This window comes from Ascidia mentula, chromosome 3 (genome assembly GCF_947561715.1).
Source record: "Ascidia mentula chromosome 3, kaAscMent1.1, whole genome shotgun sequence".
NCBI lineage: Eukaryota > Metazoa > Chordata > Ascidiacea > Phlebobranchia > Ascidiidae > Ascidia > Ascidia mentula.
Window position 1 is genome coordinate 13,399,811 of NC_138568.1, and position 19,558 is coordinate 13,419,368.

At 36.8% G+C, this 19,558-nt stretch overlaps 3 protein-coding genes across 3 annotated transcripts; 2 read left to right on the forward strand and 1 right to left on the reverse strand.

The window, feature by feature from the left end:
- The first annotated feature begins 679 nt into the window (after positions 1–679).
- LOC145894443 (BTB/POZ domain-containing protein 16-like) lies at positions 680–5,699 on the forward strand. Its single transcript, XM_082983035.1, has 15 exons — positions 680–890; positions 1,406–1,522; positions 1,590–1,693; positions 1,760–1,949; positions 2,011–2,114; positions 2,450–2,651; positions 2,736–2,851; positions 2,921–3,105; positions 3,171–3,284; positions 3,498–3,634; positions 3,710–3,801; positions 4,484–4,622; positions 4,679–4,802; positions 5,063–5,260; positions 5,509–5,699. Exons 1-15 carry the CDS (start codon positions 790–792, stop codon positions 5,575–5,577), a joined length of 1,992 nt encoding a protein of 663 aa, XP_082839161.1. The 5' UTR covers positions 680–789; the 3' UTR covers positions 5,578–5,699.
- Positions 5,700–8,370: 2,671 nt separating this feature from the next.
- LOC145894579 (uncharacterized) lies at positions 8,371–12,105 on the reverse strand. Its single transcript, XM_082983200.1, has 7 exons — positions 11,964–12,105; positions 11,662–11,732; positions 11,234–11,405; positions 10,915–11,097; positions 10,288–10,433; positions 10,024–10,167; positions 8,371–9,837 (listed from the first exon to the last, which is right to left on the reverse strand). Exons 1-7 carry the CDS (start codon positions 12,049–12,051, stop codon positions 8,542–8,544), a joined length of 2,100 nt encoding a protein of 699 aa, XP_082839326.1. The 5' UTR covers positions 12,052–12,105; the 3' UTR covers positions 8,371–8,541.
- Positions 12,106–14,789: 2,684 nt separating this feature from the next.
- LOC145895665 (uncharacterized) lies at positions 14,790–18,813 on the forward strand. The gene is made up of 6 exons (XM_082984464.1): positions 14,790–14,884; positions 16,515–16,730; positions 17,114–17,268; positions 17,472–17,572; positions 17,930–18,088; positions 18,457–18,813. The coding sequence occupies exons 1-6, from the start codon at positions 14,790–14,792 to the stop codon at positions 18,811–18,813; spliced, it is 1,083 nt and encodes a 360-aa protein (XP_082840590.1).
- The last annotated feature ends 745 nt before the right edge of the window (positions 18,814–19,558 follow it).

A 19,558-nucleotide genomic window follows, 5' to 3' on the forward strand; every position in this document is an offset into this window, starting at 1 on the left:
GACTTAGTGGAAGAAAAGAAAACCTCTTTCTTTCCCAAATAACGATTCGGGACTAAGGCTACCGGTACTTGCTTTTTATCTGTAAGCTACTGGCTCTACTTTAGCAATAGCCTACACGTTATCAGACCACAGTAAAAATTGGTGATTTCGGTCATGGACAACAAAACTATATTTTATTATCCAGGACACATTTTGACTTTTTAAATCCATTACAAACAAACATCGGGATCGGAGTAGTAAAATATTCATCCATTATAAGGTGCTGTGGGGGAACAGGGATGAACAATTTGTTTAGTTGGCCCAATTTTGCGACGTTTATGAAAAAGTAAGTGGCGTCAGCGGCCTAATGACACCCTCTGTAATGCAACAAAAATGTTGTTTGTGCTATGAATCTATAAAATATTGCTGTCACGAACAAATTTGTGTGCTTGGCGCCATCATACACGAGTGTGAATTACCGATCCTCGGTAAAAAATATCGATTAAGCAATTCGTAACGGAAAAATAATGCACACTTTAAAAAAAACACTTCAAAAACTAAAATATTTGCAGGTACGAACAAGACACAGCAATAAACCAACACCAAAACCGCGATGAGAAGACGCTTTACCTATTATTACGTCACAATTATTAGGTTGAATGAATCGCGTGTTGTGATTACCATGGGAATGCCGTAAGCGCCAACGCTTTGCTGATTAACTACACGAAAGAAGAATGCTGTTGCTTGCATTAAAGTAGTTTCGCAGGATTTCCCTACTTTTGATGAGGTGGTATACGTGTAAAACTTGCAATGACTGCTATTGGAACAACTATTTCTTCCTTGCCAAGCTCAAAAGCATACACTCCAATATGTTTACCAAAACCACCAAAGCGAATCATGGACTACACAGCGTAAGGGTTACTTGGTTTCATATTTGTTAATTGTGTTTACACAAATATATACTTTTTTAATATGCCTAATTAACTGTAGGTTATGTATAGAAAGGTCAAAATTGTGTACTTGAATAAAAAAACAATGATATTCTGCACATAACACAGCCAAGATTGGAAAAACAATCTGGAACACAGCTAGTATTTTTTTAATTATTTAAGGATGTTTTTTTACAACGAGTAATGCAAAACAATCCTCTTTGTTCCTCTCCTCAACTACAGAGTTTTGTTTGTTCCAATTTTGCATGTTGGCTTACTATCACATAATCTATCTTGAAATGATGTATTTTTATGCCCTTTCATGTAATACATGTAAAATCTATGCATACTTAGAAACTGTGAGAGCAGGTATCCCCAAGGTTTGGGTTGTAGATATCTGTCTGTTGGTTATTGTGGGGATTCCTGTGTTAGAGTACAGTTTATTGGGTGCACACTTGTCATTAGGCTGTCAACATGTTTGATTGGTTTTATTACAGAAAGACATTGGTTGCACCGTACAGTGCATTAAGAGGGGTTGTTGTGAATGCCCAGGAACCAAAAGATCCCAAATCCAGAACAAAAATTAGAATGTATTCAGTTGGATCAACTAATAGGTAAATATTTGTTAATGTGCAAGAGACAAACCCTTTTTTGTATAAAGGTAAAGCATTTTTGTTGTAGATGGCGATCTCCACATTCACTTGGTGGAGATCTGTTAGGTTCTTCCCAAGCTTGTAAGGCAATAAACTCTTCTAAAAGTGCAACCATAGTACGTGCAAAGACAGGTAGAGTATTTTTATGTGAATTAAACAGAAAATATACTACAGTGCATATAATTCTAATTTACAAAGCTGAAAGTGGTCCAATATCAATTTCGAGGGATAGTGACTTTCTGGGCAGCGCTTGGGGCCGTTCACCACTGGTTTCTCGACCTTTTACATCATCTTCCCAGGAAAGACCATCACATGCAATTACTTTTCCAATGATGCAACATAAGCAAGAAAGTTTGCCACCACCAACAGCCATGTCATTACAAACTCGGTATTTAGAGAATATTGAAAAACATTTTGTGAAACATGTGTAACACACTTCACCAAAACAGGTCACCGTATGCATCATCAGCAAGAACATCAAGAACTAGGTTCAAAGAACCGACAAAAGTATTGGAAATGTTTGCCAGACTTGCAAATCAGGAATATGAACCTGGTATGCCAATTTCTCCAAACTATATTAACCTTATCTAAAATATTTGTGGAAATTCAACTAACAATTCATAATCACATTTAATCCAGTCAAGTGCAGTTATTACCACATCAGAATGAGAATCGAAATGAACTTTTAGATTCACACAATTTATGTTGTGTATAATATTAAGGTTTGACTTCAAGTAGATTACAGGCCACCATGCCTACTTTAAGTACATTGCATGAGCTAACCACAAAAATTAACAACAGTTTTGGTTCAATCTACATTACTTTATACTTTCATTGTCATCGCTTTATCTGTGTAGAAGTGCTCCTGTTTCAACTTGGCTTTTTTAGATGTTAGACTGCATTGTCTGGGCCTCGTGTGGCAGCTTCACAGGGCTTTCATGGTGAAATCAAAGGTTTTGCACAAACTTTTACAGCACTCCCTGTCAGAATCACCCAAACGAGTTTACAAGGATGATGCGGCACAGAAAGTAGATTTGTTTATATCGAAGAGTGACATTTACACCAGTGAATACAAGCAAGTTTCAAGAAGGTATCATCCAAGATATAATAATGGTTTTTGTCCTGTTTTTTTTTTACCAATAAAATGTTTTTATTTCATGATAAAAAATAAAAGACTGACTTCCAAAGATGTTGAAGATATTCGTCTTAAAACAAAAGGAAAAGGCACAGTCACACACCCAGTAGTTGATGTCATGCTGCATGTTAATGACCCATGGATCACTAAACACTGTATGTTTAACATATTGGTGCAAATTTTAAATGTGTAAGATATCTACAGTATTGTTTATATGTAAAAAGCATTGGCAATTTCATTGGGTCACTTGTATCTGGGAGAAACTGTTGTTGCCACTGGCGATGCTGTGGAAGTGTTGGCAACAGCTTGTAACTTGGAATTTGACTCTCTTGTCGATGCTTCTTGTAATGTTATGATTTCAAACTTGTGTTCTGATACAGTATGTGTGTTTCTGCAAGCTGCTATCCGGGTAAATGTAATGTGAAAATATGTAATATGAAGTATGTAATAAAAATGACTAAAATTTTATTCCAGTATCAACAAGCAGCTGTGGTGTCAGCATGTGAACGTTGGTTGGAGTTAAATCTCGTGGCACAACTTTCATGTGCTGTGTATTTAAAAGATGTGCCACCAGAAATTTTGGACAAGGTAACAAGGTTTAAACATCTAAGTTTGTTACAATTAATCATGACTGCTTCATAATTGTTTCCATATTACCTGATATTCAGCTAACTTTGTAAACACACTTTTGTAAGACTCGTTTATTTTGTTTACAATCTTTTCATATTATTTTTTTTTAGTGGGAATTGAAAATTTGTTATATATTTATTTGGAATGTCAATTAAACAAGCTTATTTCCAGATTTTAAAGTCATCCCGCATATTTACATTCAATGAATATGCTTTATACAAAACTCTTTGCTATTGGCTGTACATGCAACTTCACCCAGGCATGCAATTCATGCCCTCACAAGCAACAGTAATGACATATTTTAGCAGGTGAGCTAATTTACAATTTCTTGATTCTGAGTGCAAAAAAATAGTAGATAAATAAATTTGTTTATTATTTCACAGCATGACTCGAACATGTTCATTTCTTGAACGTGAAGAAGGAATTCCTTACAGCACCATATTTGGGTGCCTTAGATTACATGGAATAACAGACAGTATGTACAATTTTTACATCTTCCTGTCACATTACATTCTTCTACAGATTGTGATTTGCTACCAAATACACAATAAATATTTGGTAATGAAGAACTTAAATAAAGGTGTTACCTTGGCAAATAATTGTAACTATACTTCTAATATGAAGTTTGTGTCACAAAATAAAGTATGAACAAATTAAAAAAAACAACTTATTGCAGCATTTTCAAGAACCAAACTGTCTGAACAATCACTTGAGCTCTTCTAATCTTTTTTAAACAAATGGAATTTAAAGATTGAATTATTGTTATCAGATACAGTTACTGACATTCCTGTAATTTGTTATTTGTGAAAGCAGTGTTTAGTTTGTAAACAGATTCTCCACATGAAAGGGCTTGAGTATTTAATATCAAAGATCTCACACAAAGCTGCTGATTGGTACAATTTCCTAAATATCCACCAGAAGCTGAAACAATTAGTTGTGGGTAAAGGCGAACTAATTTTACGAAAATTTAGCAAAATTTGGGACTTTTAGTTAAACCAAAACTTAACAACTTTTAATGTTGACCTCTTTCTGGCTTTTTTTAAAAACAAATTGTGTTGGTGGGTTTTTCAAAATGGTTAAAATATATAAATCGAGTATTTCAAAAAAAACTCACTCCTGTATATTTTAACAGCAAGTTTATTTGTATGTATTTTTAGCTAAGCAGCTGCAAGATGTTATGTACATGAACATAATTCCCCAATCATGGTTGTTGCGAGTGTTCAGTCACCATTATCATGCCCTCCAGGGAGGGGGGGATATGTCCTTCCTGCTTAACTTTTCACTTGGTGCCAGTCGGTAAGATGGAAAACTTTTTCCAACTGTTCATTTTTTCAGGAAAAAAATGTTTGAAGGTTTGGATTTATTCTTGAAAAAGAACCAGGATATCACTCTGAAATCTTGTCCCTTCATGGATTTCATTTTGAAGCAAAAGCACAGCGACATGGAAGTGCAAATACTTACACTGTATATTTGCAGGTATAGATAGCATAAGCAAGTGGAGCCAATAATATGATTTCTGTGAGCTGCATACAAATGGCCACTGTTTCGACCTATATAGTCTTATCAGTGCAGCTCACAGAGAAAGTATAATTAGTAAATAGAAAATGTATTTGGTTAAACTATTTCTCCATATGGTACAGTGGTAAAAATGTTTTAGTTCATATAAAAAATATTGACAAAGGGGTTTTGATTTTAAAGAGTAATTAATCATTATCTTCTTGCATTGGGACAAATAGAGACTAAGACCCACTGACCCTTCACTATCATTCCGAGCATGCGAGCGTGCCACCTTCTCCATGCGCCGTGATCGTCTTGTTCGATATCAACTAACTGTTCAACATCCATCATCAGATGGTGATTCATTGTGGAGAATTAAAACCAGTGATGTCTTGGAACAAAGGTTTGGACTGGATCATAAAACAGCCCGTAGTCAGGTAAACAGAACTATGTGCTTTGCTAAACTGTTTGCAGGTATTAATTATTTTTAGAGATAACATTACAGTAGAAAATGTTTTGTTCAGTTTTAACAGGGAAATAGTGACTAACTCTAGAATTAAAGCCAAGTCTATTAAAGAAAACTTATTTTCTTGGCAAATTGTGTGTGATAAGTACTTTTTAGAACATCTGCACTTTAAAGGTTATCCGAACTTCTTGCAACAGTTTATTTATTTTTGTTTTTAAGGTTCTCCGTGTAGTGGATGTTCGCCCTCCAATTTATGTTTCTTTCTGCCTCTTTTTTCCTCCATCCTAAGTGTTCATAGAGTAGCTGAATATCAGCCATATCAAATTGCCATCATGTCATTTTTAATGTTTGTTAAAGAGATTAGCTTGTATGCACTTGCCTATTGAGGATTACACTCTGATTGCTCTGTGGTGTTGTATTGAAGCTTTTTGTATAATGCACGTGGTAGATAATCTTCAGGTGTTTTATTGTTAGTTATTCCTACTTCACAAACATCATCCATTATGCGTTAACTATCCAATGTTGTTTTTAAATTTAAGGTTTCTGGAAATAATTTAGCTTGCCAAATGTCCAATTGCAAAGCTTTGCAAGTAAACACCAAACTTTGGTTACTCACCAATTTAAGCAATTTCCGTACGTTTTGTCTTTCAGCCTATTTTATTCCTTTTTTGAAGTGGAAAAAAACAACGTAATCCAACACGCACTTTCAAGAAATAAAGTTTATTAACCTGATATTTCATAGGACAACTCAGCGCGTGATTAATAATTCATGCCGTAAAACTGTATATTAAAGTTTTGTGTAATTTTGTTACTTTGACCACAGAAACCTTGGTGTATATTCGGCTGTGTTTTCAGCCTTTCCATTGCTGTTGAGGAATAAGTCCCCAGCTTGGCTTTCCGAGTTTTTCGCCTGATTCCTGCGATTAGATGTGATGCATTAAATTTCGGAATAGCTTAGTTGGCAGAAAACCACACTAGTGGGGATGGGTATTATATCCGTCGCTTTGTTGAAACGAAGCACCACCGTTCTGCCATCATGTGAATTGATATAGTAGATTGTCTTACATTAAACGCGCCCGAACGCGATTATACAAGAAATCCAACACGGTAATTGTCTTTCGATTTTTAATGAAATGTATGTTCCGCCAACGTGGGTGTGGATATTTGAAACGGGATTGACTTCATCGAAATACTTATGGCTTTGTAATGCCAGAAATTGATTTGAATCTTTTAGATTGCAACCAAATTTGCTGATGTAACGACATTAATCCTTTTCGTAGTTATAAGACTGGAATACTAGCTTCATTGATTCAAAAAGTTCGTCAGCGGTACTTTCAAACAAAATCACTTAAAATGATTGATAAAATTATTGCATATTCGTGCATACTGTTTTGTTATTAAACAAGGTCCAATAATACTGATGGAAAAGGTATTATTTCTATAAAAAAAACTGTTAAAGTTAACTGGTAAAAAATACCCTTACTAATAAAGGCCTACGTTCATTTGGCAACACCAGCTACCGGTTATTTTATTCTGCATCTTAACCATATCGGGTGTCTGGCTCTGTTTGATTATGAGACCGCCATTTATGCTAGCTTATAAGTGCAGAGTTTTGGCAGGGAAATCTAAAACAGAAGCCATGAGACCACTTTTAATTTAAAAAATGTTAATGAAAATACAAATACGCAAAATACATAAGATGATCAGAGGAAGCGCAGTTGTGCCTTAAACATAAATCATAATAGTAATCAAGAAAACCACGTCACGACGTGGTGTTGTGATGCATTTGGTCGATCAATTGGAAATGTTCATTCAAAACTAATTTAAAATAACAACATGGCCGGAAAACAAAAAATGTGTTGCATGTTGTGCAAGTAGAAACACCAGATTTTTTGTGATGAGGAAAAGCTAAATATGGTTCAACAGGGAATAAGAAACCATTAGACCTTCATTTCGTCAACTATATTCAAAGCATTTCAACTCCAATTTCACAAAAAGTTGTTATTGGTAATTTGTCTTCAAGCCAGGTACAATTTTACGGCAAATGTAGGCTATTTGTTTAACTATGAGGAGATGGAATGGTTTTACTTTATTTGGACAAATCCAAGCACATTTTGTCACGTGACGAAAGGTGATCTCTGTGCGACTGCATTGGATTGTGGAAGGAGAAGTAGAGGATTAAATTACCTTTACCAACGTGTTCTCAACAATGAACAGGCGTCTACTTTTTACTTCGCGCGCCTTGCAAAAAAAGTCGACCCACAAGCATGGAGACATGTCGGTTTAAAATGTTATTGACGCACTGGTGTTTAATTTCATCCTGCGCCCCTGCTGCCGAACGCACGCCTCACTTGAAATCCGATCCCGTGCAGCTCAGTCCTGTAAAGCGTGCTTGGCTTTTCACTCTATTTGCTTTTTACGTGACTTCAGTTAGAGTCGCAATTCAAAAAGTTTGTTGTCTACATCTGCATTTTATGATCTTCAATATTGTTATGTGCGACAACAAAGCAAGTTGTTGGAATAAACGCTTGCATGAAAGGCATTGCGCAGTTCCCTTTCCCACCGTACAACCCAAGATAAAATTACAACGGTTTGATCCAATTATGTAATGATGCCATAAATCTTGGAATTATTTTTACCCGTCTGCTACCTTGAAATTTCTTATTGGACAACAAAATATTATTCGAGACATTGAGAAATAAACAAGTGCTGAAAAAAAAGTCAACATGTCCTGAATGTGAAGCCGCTTTGGACTATTATCGCCCTACCTTGCGAAATTTCTTCTTGAATGACTAAAATTATGGGTAACTTAAGAAGTGTGTTGGACACGGGGATACGAGCACCGGCGTATCAAATTACCCGCGTGTACTTGCTAGAACTTCCACCGTGCACTAAACGCCTCGGCACAAAGATCTTAATGATATCAGGCAAAACAGGGGTGTATTTCTCATTGTAAACCGATACCCTAGATTTTGGGTTCTTCGGCGTCACCACGAACAAAGGCCTAGTGTAAATATTTTGCAACGATTCGGATGGCTAACTTCTTTTATACAGCTCTGACTCCAAAATTTACAAGCTTGAGTTTGGGCCAAAATATATTGTAATTGGATCAAGTAATATTGCAATCAGTTAGTTCACTGCATCTTATTGTCAACTTATGCGAGAGCACATTATTAGGCAGGAAATTCTTACAAGTGTAAAAACTAACAAGCAGCTTTTTCAAGATGAACATTTGTAAATTACGCAAAAAATTTAGGTCGACAGCTTTGACTTCTTGCATGGGCTCGCCACGTCGCCTTCAATTGTTTCGCTGTTGCACTTCTTGATGCTGGATACATCGCTAGAAAAAACGTATTTTGATTTGCACGTTAAGTCGATAGCAGAAGATGGTGACAGCGGACCAGAAGCACTTTCTTTCGATGAAACATTTTTGTTTCTGGTTTGGGATGATGTATTTTCTTTCGCGAGGTTGGTTCCGGGCTTCGACTTTGTCACATTTCCATGATTGTTGATTGGAACAGGTATTGGAACAGGAAACGGAACAGGAAAAGGGACCAACAGAGTGGGAAAGGGAAAACAGGATTTGTCTTCTTTCCTGTAATGCATATTCGCTTCATTTGTCGATGATTTGGGAAGTGGATTAGACGAATTGGCCGAATTTTGCACAGGTGTTTCGAAATTTAAACTGTTCGTACGTTGAGTTGCACGTAATTCACCATGAGACACGTCACTGTTTGGGTTTTCGAAAGTTAATTGGTCGCTTGTATTTTGGCTCTGGTTGTATTCAAGCTTTGATCTTGGCAACATGCCATCAGCTTTGTTAGCACCAGCTGCCAACACACCAAGAATAAAACTGTTGGGGTTGAAACCTTCGACATTTTGAGACCTTTCCAGGATACCTGGGCCGATGCCATTAGATAGACCAGGCCCGATTGGAACCCCGCCAGTTACATTTGGTATCAGATGAGCACTTTTATAACCAAGTAAACCAGTACTGGCCAGATTTTGCATAACGTTGAGATTTGGAAAGTTGGGCGTGGTATACGCATTTGCAAGCATGGATATGTTAAGCGGATTAAAAGCTCCACTGACAGAACCACCCAACAAGCTTTCTGCTGCCTTCCACTCATGATGTAACCGTTCAGTTTCTGTCCAATTCTGGTAAGATGTTTTTTTCGCATTTCCGCCCAGCGCAGTTTTGTGCTTCATCGTATAAGTATTTTCTTTCGGTAAGCAGCTATGATTTCCATTACTGCTGCTACCAGGAGGTCCCCGCAGTAGATAGCTTTGACCACCTCGCGATTGTGACTTGCAATCCTTGTCTTTCAATCGCCTCGTTTTGTTTTTGTAGACAGTCCCATTAACGTTGTTCTGCTTCAGAATTCCATCATTTTCAGATGCTTCTGAGCTGGGCAAACGTTTGGGAAATTCTTCAGGATTTGGTTTTGTTCTCAAATCCATCAGTTCGGCGCTTGATGTACGTTGTTCTTGCGCAGTTTCTTCCAAATGCTCAGAATTATTTGGAGAATTTGTGTTCGATCTTTCTTTCTGCAAAAGTAATTTTACTCCGATAAATATTTTTCAAAAACTAGTTTTAGATGAAACAAAACTTTGGTCAAGCGCCAACGAAAGTCCAAAACATCATTAGAGTTGCTTCGAAGAACAAGCAAAGTATTTGTAGCATGCATTATATTGCACATAGTGCTATATCAACAACTCTTTGTTTAAACTTACATCAGTGTTTTTGATTTCGGAACAAAATACAGCCATTTTGTAGTTCTCCAGACATTCGGCCGAGCAAAACTGCAATCTTCCTTCATTTTGGGTATTGTCTAAATATTCTCGAACTTGTCTAACTTGCTTGCACCAATCGCATACCTGGAAATAAATGAATTTAACAAAGGCCTTTATATTGCATTTTACGAGAGAAGAACGCCTAACGTTGTAACAAACATATTTAGTTCTATTTCGTCCAAAAACAATTGTAACTAAATTTACTCGTGTTCTTTTGAAGTTTGCTCGTCGACAGGAAGCAAAACATTTTTCACTACAGAAAGATTTTCTGACATCGTTTTCTTGTAGTGTTAGGGCTGATCTGCCGGGTTTGCGACACCAAGCACACAAAATGTCCTCGTCGTATGAACCTGAAAAGTTAATCCGGGTCGTTATATCATATCAATTAAACATCCTCGAACTGCTTCTGTCGTAATACTTGATGTTGTCAGCACGCGTTTATTCACACAATATTAAATTGCTTCAAGTTAATGCGATCGCTTTAAAACCATTTCGGAAATCCCATCGAAGATAACCCTTTTTCTATTTTCTGCAAACAGGGGAAATCGTAAATGAACTCGAGACAAACTGAATAATTTTTGTGCGAAGTGTGTATGTCAAATGTGTGTGGGTAAATTTCTGGCATGCTGTTGCCGTGACAAGCTGCCAGCGTAACCAGACACCTCGTCTCCCATGGCGAAACATGATACATCTATTTCAGGCAAAACGCATTGCATGGCGCTGCAGCAGTCCCTTACTTAAAACTGTTCCACAATCGTTTTGTTATATTGATTTAATAGTTGTAAAGTGCCTCCTGTAAAGATAATAGCAATTATTTGTTTTTCACTGTACTTGAAATAATGGGGGATGTTGGGTTAGGTGGAAGCAACGTTTCGTTAATTCCTCCACGTTTGGTTGGTGTGAGTGATGCCCGCTTTGCGAGTCTGTTATTTGTCGTTGGATCCAACATGTCAATTAAACAAGCAGGGTGAGTTCGTCGTTCGTTCCTCTTCCGTCGACTCATCTGCTTGATCGCTATGTTGTAAAAACACCATGCAATAAATTTTGTTGGAAATGGTGATTAGGTCACAAAACACAGCCCAAACTTGAAGCTTACTTTAAAATCAAAGATTTATACAATATACTGTTTCTACACAAAATAATAACTTACGAACTGTTTCGCGAAGGTTTTCGTGGCTTATTGTTGAATTACTGTCGTCGTCGGATGGCGTGTGATTACTGGTGTTAATTGAGCCTTGTTCAAACCGACTCAGTTCACCTTCAGCCACGCGCTCATATCCGTACAAACCAAGTAGTTCATTCATCGTATTCTGGGCAAAGCTCTGATGAATACAAGAAAGTTTATTTGATTTCCTCTCTTGTCACGAACAAGCACATCCAGATTTCAACTACGGATGTAGGAATGAAATTCAACCCCATACTTCCTTATAATTCTGTTTCTAGCCCATTGCGCTTGATCAAAACAGGCATTTTCTTACAATAGAAGGAACGATTAGTCATTTTCAATGGTTAAACCCAATAACGGAAATGCAGGCCAGAGCAATTCAACACAATAACTCGGAAAAGGTAATTTGTCACCTTCATCTCGTTTTCATCTTTAGGTTCTTGTTTTACATCGATTTGAGCAACAATTTCTTTTACTTCCTTGTCTGTAACAAACAGATTATTATACTTAAATATCTTGCTTCTTGTTTACAGTAAAAAATACAGAAATAAAAACCATACAACAAAAAACTCGGCGATTGTTTTAATAGCGCTTTGTGATTTCCGATGCGTACACACAATGACTTCCGCAAAAGAATTTTCATTTTCAAAAAAAGAAAAAATGGTTTCCATGAAATATGATAACGAAACTCCACTTCAAAGCGTAACATTTTTACCTATTATTGACGTAGGTTCCGTTTTTTCCAGCGTGTTTTCTGGCGTCAAATTCCTTGCCTTGTGAACGTCTACCGACATTACTCTCATCTGAAAACAAACGCGATGTAGCAGACTGACTCGTGTTTAGCAGCAAGCGTTACCAACTGTAGCCTGTTACCCGACATCGGCATTTTTTTACCATTGCATTTTTTTGTTCGAACAACGTACATTGATGACTAGCGCCACCACGTGAACGAGTAGGTATAGTTGCCATTATAATATACCAGTTTTCTGTGATGGATCATTAGGCAAAATCTTTTTGAGAAACGATATAAAAAATACACCTACAGATGCATACTAGTTGACATCAGTGCACTGTGCACATACTAGAGACTGACTATATCCTCTTATTATTAATTGTTACGTCACAAATGCCTAAACCCTTTTATTTCTTATCTCTCAGTCTTCATTTCTGTAAATCTATCAAACCACCTGTTATTGTTAGCATGCAGAGTACGATTATAAGCAGAATTTGCAGTTAATTTAGCTAAAATAAAAACATCTTCAACATGACAACGTAAATATACTGTGATGGAAAAATTTTAAGATTTTAATGTTGACCAAACAAAATATATTTATATACATACTTTAGAACAGGGGTTTTCCAGCCTTTTCGGCTCGCGGCACACTGGGATCCTCTTTATTCGATTTTAGGTCAGTTAGGTAAACGAATTGCTTTGATTCGCGGCTGCTTTTAGTTCCGAACGTTGTTTATGTTTAATTAGTGTCATCAAGAAAACCGACACGTACAGTGGTATAGTTTATGACATATTAAATACAATTTCTCGCGGCACACCTGAACCTGCTTTGGGGCAAACAGTTTGAGAAAACATGCTTTAGAACTCAATGGTTTTCGAAAAACAACATCACTTTAACACAAATTTCTCATTGATTTCAACGATCATTTTTTATGCAAGGTATATGTTGAGGCAGCAAAAACCTGTGATTTGGGTTGCAAGCATACATTAAGCAAGACATGAGGTGGTGCAGTCGCTTGATATAAGAGAACATTTGAAACTTTTCCGGTCCATGGAAATTTTTCTAATTTTGCACAAAGCTTGCCTGAAACATGCAGATAAACGTGGTGTAAGGTAAAATACCAACTCATTTTAAATTTCGCAGCGAAATGAACTTAACCGCAGGTCACTGGTTGTGGCGGCATAAGAGCCGATTTTAGCGTGTGACTCGGGGCCTGACAATACTAATGGTTTAACATTTGCTAAGCCATAGGATCTCCGTAGGATGCACCTAGTTTGGTGCCCAACGGATTACTGTGATTGTATAGTCACCACAAAGTGTAAGTTTGCCTGGCCGTTTGGTCGGCAAAGTCGTCTAAAAGTCACACCAAGCTGCATTAATGAGACTTTATAGATCGAAACAGTGGATATCTGCATAACAGCTCACAGAAATCATATTATTGGTTCAACTTGATTAGAAATGCGAAAAAATCGCCAAAAAGACAGAGTCTAAAAAGGTTGGACAGGCCTGGTGTATAGTGCATACAAGTTTTTGACAGATTATTTTTTTTTTGCTAACTTTATAGGCTAATTACATTATTAGTTTTGTTGCGATTGCGAAATTCGACGCTTACGTCAAAAAGCTTATAGGTACATAAACAAATCTATGTAATCGTTTTTTTACACGAAGTACATAAAATTGTTTTTAATTTTCATTTGTACCAAAATATACCTGCTAAAAATTTTATATACGATTGTCGCTTTGTTACATCAAGTGTCACTATAACTCTTTAACATGTATTATCAAAGGCCATGTTCTCGTGGTCGATGCATTGATCGCCGGTTTCGGGTTTACTCATAAAGTTGTTATGACCGAAAGAAATACATACGAATTGACATTTTCCACAAAGATGGAAAACTCGAAATAGAGACAAAATGAAGTGGAGATCAGACAAAAAATAACAGTGTGTGCACAATTATTATTACGATATTGCACCAAAGGATTATTGTTTAACCTTTGGTGCAATATCGCATTTAGCCAGAACACCCTATTTGATTACGGTTATCAAACGCTTTACGGTAGCGTCTCTTCACTCCCCAAAAGAACCAACCCAATATCAAAGTTCTTTTAACGCGAAAGTTTTTTCACTTCGCAATGTTTACTGGTATTGTTTGGAATTGCGCTTTATGTTGGAAAATCCAATCCGTACCATTTTAAAAAAATAGGATTTTGGTTCCCGCTCAATAAAATGTGTAATAATTTATTTTTTGTGGAACACAAAATTGCTCGCACAAGCATTGTGTCATCACAGAAACGCAGACTGCGCAAACATTTTTTATCCCCTGTGTTTACCTAAATGCACATTAACTTTACGACGCCAAACCAGCAAATATTTGATTTAGTGAAAGGCAGGCTATGGGTTGGACTAGTTTCAGTCGGCAGTGAGACAAAATTATATTCAAAGTTGTAAAGTTGCATGCGAGTAAAACCAAGCTGGTGTGATATCCTAGTTTTTTCATGATAATATTTGAAAACCAATTGAAAGGAGATGACCGACTAGTTGTGAAGGGCTTGCCTTGTAACCACGTGCAGTTCGTCAATATGTAACATATTTGTCAATGTTTACCACCGGCCTCGTTTATCTGTTGAACAAAATTCTTTGCCTTTTCGTTTGGTATATTTCAATAAGATTGTAGGAAGTTAGGGACCTGCTAATATGTGGAGATGTATTGATGTTATTTAACACATTAAATTAAGTTATATTTGCGATCATGCACTCAGAACCCCACGCACGTCTGGTTGATTCCAGTACCAAAACGACAGCAGTCATGACGCAGCAACGGTGCGAATTTGGCAAACGAAGTCGCTTAATTTGTATGCTGATATTGACTTTCATATATTTTCTCACTGAAATTGTTGTGGGGTAAGTTACAATAGAAACTATAATTAAATATTAACTTATCTTACCCATGTATATTCTTTAAGACAGGTAAATTTCAGTAAAACAGATGTTGTGAAAGCGTCAATGATGCGGTGATGTGTGATATAGGTTTGAGTTTCAAAAGAGTGGCACTCATTTATTTATGTTAGTCTTAGCATAAAAACGACGTGGGCCTTACCGTCAAACACGCAGAGCAGGCCACAGAGCTAACACTCAGTGTATTCGCTTAGGTGTGAATTATATCTCAAGGTGAACTTAATTTTTGAGAACAAAATTTATCAATCTATTAAGTGTTTTTGATTTTTCTAACTTCAACTGGTTGGGAGTTTAAACTTTGCAGAACGGTATAAGGACAACAGACCTTGTCAAGCGGTTCAGTATGTAGCGGGTTTATGGCCACCCACCAACCACCGCAATGTTAGTTTAAGGCACGTCATATAAGTAAAGCCTATGTTACTTGCATAGGACCGTATGGAAACTTCCAATCCATGTTGCAATTGTTCTGTAAAGCTCGGTTATTGATATCCGTATTTTGTAATAATAAAGTTGATAAGAGGATAACTTTTTTTAAACCAAAGATTGTTTGAAATATCCGTATTTCTAATGTTTGTCCGTACTTTTTAGAACCCCTATTACTAAAACATTTCCTCATTTTTATGTTGTCAATGTATTATTTTCCATTTCCTGGCAACATGTTTTGTGTGACATCCCTCTGTTGAGAAATATCACCCACCTAAAAAGGTCGCGCAATTTCTCTCTTGTGTCTCCTACAGCAGGGTTTCCCAAAATTTTTTGGCCGCTGACTCCATTTTGTAAACCTGTTTTTTTCGGCCCCCCCTGTCTTAAGTCACATCATTTTACAACGTAATCAGCGTTGAAAATACTACAAACAATATCAGCAATAACGAATATTAAAATAGATATAAGTGTGAATTCTTTAGACGCGTAGTAAAAGAAACGTAAGAAAGAAAAAATTGTAAACAACTTTGAGGTCGTAAGATACAACGATAGTTTAAGAAACATTTAAAAGTAGAGTAATTGTGCAATGTACGTATTGTAACGCTTACGAAACCATTCCAGTCATAAATTACTGCAGTGATTTCTGCGTATACGCACTTTATAAAACGTACTATTTTTTGAGGTATAATTACGGACCGCGGACCCCAATTTGTTAACCCTGGTCCTACAGTATATCATAAAGAAACAGTTTGAATTATATTTTTCCGGTTTTCCTTGGGATGTTTTTGGTTCTAGATCAATGGCAGCCCTGTATATAAACCAGGCCCAATCAACTTCTTACATCAGCCCAGGCAATTTTTCAAATAAAGGGGAAATATGACTAAATTAGTAAGGTGGAAATTATTAAAATACCGCGGTCTAAAATAAAAAGGTGCTTCCCTTAATTTTCCTAAAAGGCGGGGTATGGTTTTGCTTCGGATTTAGGTAACTATCAAATGCCTCCACTATATACATAGTGTCAATATACCTACCACACGTTAGATGCCACAAAGCGGAAGTAATAGTATTGGTTGACGTATAATAAACAATTGCGTGGACCACCACTGCCCACTGACCTACGTCAATATATTTAAACGCCTTTTTTTATTTAAAGGTATGTGACTAATTCCGTGGCTCTTGTGGCGGACAGTTTTCACATGTTATCGGATGCAATCAGCCTCCTAGTTGGACTTACCGCAGTTATTTACACAGACAAAACCAGTAAACACAATACGTATGGTTGGGTTCGCGCCGAAGTTCTCGGAGCTTTTTTCAACGCTGTGTTTTTGCTCGCGTTGTGTTTCAACATTGTCATTGAAGCTATACAAAGGTAACAAATTGTTGAAAAGACTTAATTTGCCTGCTACAAAATGAATAAGGCTGTGCTTTCCAGATGAAAAACAGTGCAAAAAACGGCTTTATAGTCTCATATAGACGTTTCGGTAACTCTATCTATTTGTAAATTTTAAATATCAAAATTCACCTGCAGGATGTATTCTTATTGGCCTATCAGAATACTATGGAAAAAATGCTGAAGTGCAACCGACGCGCGATTTTCATGTTATAAAATTCAGTGAATTTTTAATCGGTTCGGTGCGGAAAAAGTGCCGTTGGCTATATAGTCGATTTCAGAATGAAACGTCTTTAAGTATGAAATATCCAAACAACCATTACACTTTTTACCCCATTTCTTCATTATTGCCTTTATTTCAGATTAGTTGAGGTTGAAGAAATCGAGAGCCCTCTCCTTGTTCTTGGTGTGGGAGCAGCGGGATTGGTTATAAACATTGCTGGATTGTTTCTATTTCACAACCACAGTCATGGTCATGCTGGCCATAGCCACGGCCACCATCAAGATGAAAACTCTGGTATATAAAAAAAAAACGAGTCGCTAATTGAAAACTGTAACATAAGTTTTCTTTGTGAAGTTTCCAAATAACTTTTAAAACTTTTCCAAAGAGAAAAACAGGAATGTAAAATAAATGTGGCGCGCACGCAATGACTTCCAACAAAATAATGTTAGCATCGAAAACTATAGACTGGCAACAAATAACCTCATTTTATAATATAGGATCCCACCTAAATATGCGAGGTGTTTTCCTTCACGTTCTTGGAGACGCATTGGGATCGGTAGTCGTTATTGCAAATGCTCTTGTTATCTATTTCGTTCAGGTACGAATTTTAATCTTTGTGTCAAACTATTTTTTATTTAATTTTAATACTGAAACCACTTTACATAGTTTCATTGGTTTATTGCTGTGTTTGTTACTTTATGCATTTTCAGGGAAGGCTAATGTAGGGTTAGGAAAATAGCCTACGTCATGCTGCTGTTTTGAAAAAATATTGATAATAACGGCAATTTCGCATCATTTTGTGTTCTAACGGTTGGATATTTGTGTTCAACTTGTTGCACAACAATGAAAAACCGGTTAAAACATTTGCTTATTCACTATAACGTTCAAACGTCAGCACAATTAATGATCGTTTAGTTATTTTGCCAACTGTATTCATTTTCACTCGCGTTCAAAGGACGACTGGAAGTATTACCTTGATCCTGTGATGAGCATAATCATTTCACTAATTATTGTTTCAACAACTATACCTCTGTTGAAACAATCTTCCATGATTTTGTTGCAAAACCCACCTGGTAATGTGAAACTTGATGAAATTGTTGATCAGATCGAAAAGGTCAGTAAAATCCTTGTGCATCAAAAAGAATCCTAACATTAACATAATTTGGCGGATTTATGATATGTTAATCTTTAGGTTACTTTCTCATTTCTCACGGTTTACCCCGTATGATCTTTCTCATGTATCTTTTTTTCATACTTGTTGTAATACGTGGATTATTTGCTGTGTAGTTTATAAGGTTATTTGAAATTCCAATAAAACCAATAAACTGACAACCCCCGTGTAGGCTATACCTACTAAATGATATGATGTATTATAACTTAATATGTTATGGATGATTAAGATTGGGTAAAAAATAATACTACCTTCCCAGCTATTTTATCACAAAAAATAACGACATGTGTTCTAACTAAATGTTTGTTCAGATTTCAGGCGTTGTATCGATTCATGACCTTCACATCTGGCAGTTGTCAGAGGAGCGTGTTATTGCGAGTGTACATATTGTCATGCACCTGGAAGGTGATTTTAGCAACACAGCTCATCAAGTCAACAAGCTGTTTCACGATTGTGGAATTCACTCGTTGACGTTGCAACCGGAGATTTGTCGAAATTGCACTTCCACAAATACAAATGTTGACAGTTCTTCTTCTTCGCAAACAGGAATGACTCAAACAGTGGAATGGGATTTGTCAGTTTTAGGTGACGATGGTGCTGATCAAATAAGGCAAAGGCAAGTCGCAGAAATTGTGAAATGTGTTAAATTTACCAGTTTTGTATTTTAACAAAAAACAGGTGCATTTGTGTAAACTGTCTCCATCAGTAATATTACATGCAGTGGCATGACAGGCAGGATCGCCCCACTGCGCAGGTCCTTGCTTGGCGATCACAGCTAACGTATTGCGATCATGAAGGTTGCCTGGCAAGTTGTGCGCTTGCGCACCAGTGTAAATTGGCCACAATATACCCCGTGAAACCACGAGCTCAGTTGGTAGAGCGTTGGGCCTGGTTAGCCCAGGGTCGTGAGTTCAAACCTCACCGGGAGCTTGATTTTTCAAATCTTACTCTCATGAACCTATATCCATCAGTTGCTACTTTTGGGAAAAAGTTAGCTTTATTTGATCCATGACCCTATTTTTTTTTTTGTACAGAAATAAAGCAAATCATCAATCATGCTTGCTACCCTGCGTAACGCAAGAATGTAAACGTTTCCACTGTTGCAAGCAACTACAGTTTCAAGACCACCATACGGGTCAAAGCAACCAATCATTCTGTTAGTTGGGAAGTTACTTCAACGAATATATTATCAAAATGCGTTGCGTTGAATGTGCGTTTGTGTTATGTGCCATACTTTTATTTGATCAGTGTTAAATCCACAACAGTTTCCAGTTTTGAAGGTCATCCTCTGCAATAATACACATATCAATTGCTTTTTGTTTGCCGAAAAAAATTGCTGGAACTTGTGACATATAATAGGGCACTGATATAAGTCTATGTTGCAGCTGTACAGGACAGTACACCGAAAGGTTT

Excerpts from the sequence above, each read along its gene's own strand:
- LOC145894443 (XM_082983035.1), top strand. The coding sequence starts at position 790 with ATGACTGCTATTGGAACAACTATTTCTTCCTTGCCAAGCTCAAAAGCA. Across the intron at positions 891-1,405 it reads CGAATCATGGACTACACAGC|AAAGACATTGGTTGCACCGT; the intron begins GTAAGGGTTACT and ends GTTTTATTACAG. Across the intron at positions 2,115-2,449 it reads AAATCAGGAATATGAACCTG|ATGTTAGACTGCATTGTCTG; the intron begins GTATGCCAATTT and ends TGGCTTTTTTAG.
- LOC145895665 (XM_082984464.1), top strand. The coding sequence starts at position 14,790 with ATGACGCAGCAACGGTGCGAATTTGGCAAACGAAGTCGCTTAATTTGT. Across the intron at positions 16,731-17,113 it reads GTCATTGAAGCTATACAAAG|ATTAGTTGAGGTTGAAGAAA; the intron begins GTAACAAATTGT and ends CCTTTATTTCAG. Across the intron at positions 17,269-17,471 it reads CCATCAAGATGAAAACTCTG|GATCCCACCTAAATATGCGA; the intron begins GTATATAAAAAA and ends TTTATAATATAG.
- LOC145894579 (XM_082983200.1), bottom strand. The coding sequence starts at position 12,051 with ATGAGAGTAATGTCGGTAGACGTTCACAAGGCAAGGAATTTGACGCCA. Across the intron at positions 11,098-11,233 it reads AAACCTTCGCGAAACAGTTC|CGATCAAGCAGATGAGTCGA; the intron begins GTAAGTTATTAT and ends TTTACAACATAG. Across the intron at positions 10,434-10,914 it reads AACATCCCCCATTATTTCAA|GTTCATACGACGAGGACATT; the intron begins GTACAGTGAAAA and ends TTAACTTTTCAG.